A 1010-nucleotide genomic window follows, 5' to 3' on the forward strand; every position below is an offset into this window, starting at 1 on the left:
CATAAAATGTAAAGTAGCCTTTCCAAAAAACCCCATATGATTATGTTTTTTAATTGCCTGAATATAACTGACCATTTCCACATGCCCTTGGACCTTTGACATACATCACATCATGAGATTCAACATATTTGGAGCTGTGATTTTTCTGCAGCATGCAATATCATAAATATTGGAGAACTAGAGCCTCAGTTACCGCTTGTGTAAATCTTATGTTCCATAGTAATGGTCCTTGAATAATAGCCTCAGCACACACAATCCATCTGTGTGGTTTCATCCAAGATGTATATTTTGATATCTAGTCATTTGGCAGGCCTCAAGTGACCTGTGTCACATACATTGCTATGATTTCTCTTTAGTATGGAATCTCTGATGTTGATTAATGCTAGATCTCAGGATGAAGAGTTTGCCATACTCAGTTTGTAAGAACTCTCTCATGAATGAATTCTCTCATGCTGTGCAAAGTGTCAATTATTACTAAAGATCTTACCACACACATTTCATCTGTATGGCTTCTCTCCAGTATGGATTCTGTGATGATCTGCAAGGTTTGAATTTCGAGTGAAGTCCTTACCGCATTCATGACATCTGTAGGGTTTCTCTCTAGTATGAATTCTCTCATGTTTTGTTAGGTATAACTTGTGGCTGAAGACCTTGCCACATTCATTGCATTTGTAAGGCTTCTCTCCAGTATGAATTTGCCGGTGTCGTGCAAGGTGTGAATTGTGACCAAAGACTTTGCCACATTCACTACATTTGTAAGGTTTCTCTCCAGTATGGATTCTGTGATGATTTGCAAGGTTTGAATTTCGAGTGAAGTCCTTGCCACATTCATTACATCTGTAAGGTTTCTCTCCAGTATGAAATCTCTGATGATTGCTTAGGGATAATCTATGCCTGAAGACCTTGGCACATTCTTTACATTTGTAAGGTTTCTCTCCAGTATGAATTAGTAGATGGGCAGTAAGGCCTGAACAGTCTCTAAATGCTTTGCCACATTCATTACATTTGTA

General features: G+C 38.3%; 1 protein-coding gene across 1 annotated transcript in view; it reads right to left on the reverse strand.

Moving 5' to 3' along the window:
- Positions 1 to 23: 23 nt before the first annotated feature.
- Positions 24 to 1010, reverse strand: part of ZNF880 (zinc finger protein 880) — a 24975-nt gene continuing 23988 nt past the window's right edge. Inside the window, exon 6 of the mRNA XM_011965843.1 lies at positions 24 to 985. Coding sequence (XP_011821233.1) covers positions 498 to 985 — 488 coding nt within the window. The 3' untranslated portion in view covers positions 24 to 497. The remainder of the gene's footprint in view (positions 986 to 1010) is intronic.

Source organism: Mandrillus leucophaeus, unplaced genomic scaffold (assembly GCF_000951045.1).
Source record: "Mandrillus leucophaeus isolate KB7577 unplaced genomic scaffold, Mleu.le_1.0 Scaffold74, whole genome shotgun sequence".
Taxonomy (NCBI): Eukaryota; Metazoa; Chordata; class Mammalia; order Primates; family Cercopithecidae; genus Mandrillus; species Mandrillus leucophaeus.